The 2,874-nt window shown below is 43.5% G+C and overlaps 1 protein-coding gene across 1 annotated transcript; it reads left to right on the forward strand.

Moving 5' to 3' along the window:
- Positions 1 to 1,157: 1,157 nt before the first annotated feature.
- On the forward strand, positions 1,158 to 1,974 carry LOC133893042 (uncharacterized). Its single transcript, XM_062334015.1, has one exon. The coding sequence runs from the start codon at positions 1,338 to 1,340 to the stop codon at positions 1,770 to 1,772; it is 435 nt and encodes a 144-aa protein (XP_062189999.1). The 5' UTR covers positions 1,158 to 1,337; the 3' UTR covers positions 1,773 to 1,974.
- The last annotated feature ends 900 nt before the right edge of the window (positions 1,975 to 2,874 follow it).

Consider the following 2,874-nt stretch of genomic DNA (forward strand, 5'->3'; position numbering starts at 1 on the left):
ATGTTTTGATGTATTTTTTATCTCTCGGGTACTGTTCACGAGGGGAACGTGGGGCTGGTGGCATTTTAGCCAGCGAATCCGGTAGAGTAGCATTTGAGAGTGCGTCATAGCAAAAAGTTAAATCCCCGATTACGGACAAACAGCTAGACGCCACTCGATTGAACTGCTCTTTCCACTACTGTTTCTGGTGAAGCAGAAGCAACCATAGAAGCAGCCAACAAAGCATAAAGCAAAACAAAGGTAATGCATGTCGAATTCTGTTACAAAAGAATTGCTTTTATAAAAGGTATTAAAGAACAAAACTGAAGTACTTAATGCATGGGTATGTTGTTGCAAGTTCAATTCGTGTTTACCTTTCTGATCTTTGGCCGAAAGATTCCAAAATTATTTTCTTCGTCGGGAAACATCCTGCGTACAGTAAGTTTATAGGCCCATTGGAACATCAAGTAGTCATTTGTCACTAACCCTCTTCATTTTGATATTTTAGTACTGCTACTTTGCATCCTAGATAGGTAAGACGACACAATCATGTAGGTCATTGATGTAAGATGAGTCCTTTATTTGCTCCCTCGTACTTAAACCGGCTCTTTTTACGGGCTTTGGACTTCGGCTAGATTTTCAACGTACGGTTTTAAATAACATTTCTAATGATGTGTGAGCAAAAGCTTAAAAATATTATAATACAGAATAATTTAATTTTGATGGCAATATTCTACTGGACTACCATTTTCTATGCATATGTTCCTAGTATCAATTTCTAAATGTTGACATGGATTATAGAAAGGTAAGTAAGGCATAACAGAGGGATTTGAACAAATTATCTCAAACTAAATGATGGGTAGAGGATGAATTTTGCCAATCTATCAGGAATAAATATATTTCAATAACAAGGATAGAGCACATACATAATATTTTGCGCCGCCAGGACACCGATACCTCTTTACGCTTCCCATATCATCATTTCCTTTTCCTTTTGGATCCAACACAGTACCTAGTCAATCATAATCCTTTTTAGATAACCATAACAATAATACACCATTAATCATGGTCATGATCACGTAACTTGAACTTAATTGCCTTCCCCACCACAACACATAACTTTTTTGTTTCTGGAAATCACACAACACATAAACTTTGTATGCCCCAGTACTCTTCAGCCTCAAGCCAACCAAAAAAGCCATTCCAATCGAATCCACGGCCCTACATATACACACCCACTCACCCTCTCGCAATCACAAAGCCCCCCATTCAATTGTGTACGTGTTGTGCCACACCTCTCTCTCTCTCTCTCTCTCTCTCTCTCTCTCTCTCTCTCTCTCTCTCTCTCTCGTGAACAGATGAGCTCCGGTGGTGGTAAGCAAGAAGGACCCAAGCTGTTCAGCTCGAGGATCCTCTTAAGGGATCGCTCAAACGTGGCCAACGGGTCCTTCAGGGTGTACTACAGCCTCGGCGCTGCCGGCACGGTGCCGTTCGTGTGGGAGTCCAAGCCCGGCACTCCCAAGAGCATGGCCACCCCGTCCTCGGCCACCAACGCCATGCCGCCGATCTCGCCGCCGCCGTCGTACCAGTCGACGTCCCATCCGTCCAAGATGAAGAAGTGCGGGAGGAGGAGGGCAGCTTCTTGGACTGCCGGAGGCTGGATCAGCTGCCTGAGCCTGAACATCAGGAGGCGGTCGCCGCCGTCGCCGACGGATCACCAGCAACGTTGGCTAGGGCCGGACCGCAGCAACGACCACGAGCGGCGGCCGCGGCGTTCTACCTTGTGCTTCTGAACCGGCCGGAACGGGTTGGTGAATTTAGCTGTTGCACCTTGTGCGGTGTTAACTCCGGAGTGTTGCTAGTTGTTACGGTGCTGGGTCTGAGTGGCGTTTGGACTGGATTTCTGAAGTGTTAGGTTGGATCCTTTCCCTTTTCAGTGTTCAGATTTGCATACATAGCTATGAATGTATGATACAGTGTGGCCTGCTGGGAACATGAATAATTGGATATGCATGATTGCTCTGTGATGGATTGTGCTTGTATGCAGAATACAGAAAAGCAAGTAATCATTTATAAATTTTTAAAGCTACATCTATGGTGTATCCAATGCACAAGTAAATAGATTGACCGGTATTGCTCTTGCTGGGATTGATTGATATAACAAACCGTTTTGAAATCTAAACTATTATTTTGAGTATACAGGTTGCGCATATGAATCTCAAGATTGATTATTTGTGTACTTTATGGCTCAGGTATGAATCATCTTTACCACTATCTAAATCCATCGATTTCTCGATCTGTTGCTGTGCCATATCAGAAAGAAAACTTGAACCATCTGATCTCTCCCGTAACGAATAATGGCCGTCGGATCTTCCTCAATGAGATGTTTGCATCTAACCCCTTCGAGAAGCGTTGAATCACAAGTCATTACAATCCGGTCCACCCATCTGTATCTCCCTCCCCCTCTCGATAGAGATTGTTGATCCTCCCCGGACTTACCACCTCCGCCTCCTCCCATCACTACTGCTCGCCGCCCCGCCACCTTCTCCCCGCTAGACGGCTGATTTCCTGCACTAGGGCTCATAATGTTAACTCAAAAGCTTAGAATTTAGATATTGCAGACCAGAAAATCAAGTTTAAATGCAATATAGGGGCATCGGTGTATAGGATCTAATTCTATTGTAAACAGATCCTAATTGAGGTTCAGCTAATCCTATACTTCCCCTTGTAAGCTATAGACATACTTATGTGTACATCTCATATTAATTTACTTATTGTACAATGATATTTTGTCGTATATATGCATGATACGCATATATACTTATATATAATAGTATAAATAAAAAAGGGGGACCAGGCCTATCTCTTTCATCGGCCTAGGTAGCCTTGCTGCCT

Source organism: Phragmites australis, chromosome 15 (genome assembly GCF_958298935.1).
Source record: "Phragmites australis chromosome 15, lpPhrAust1.1, whole genome shotgun sequence".
Lineage (NCBI taxonomy): Eukaryota > Viridiplantae > Streptophyta > Magnoliopsida > Poales > Poaceae > Phragmites > Phragmites australis.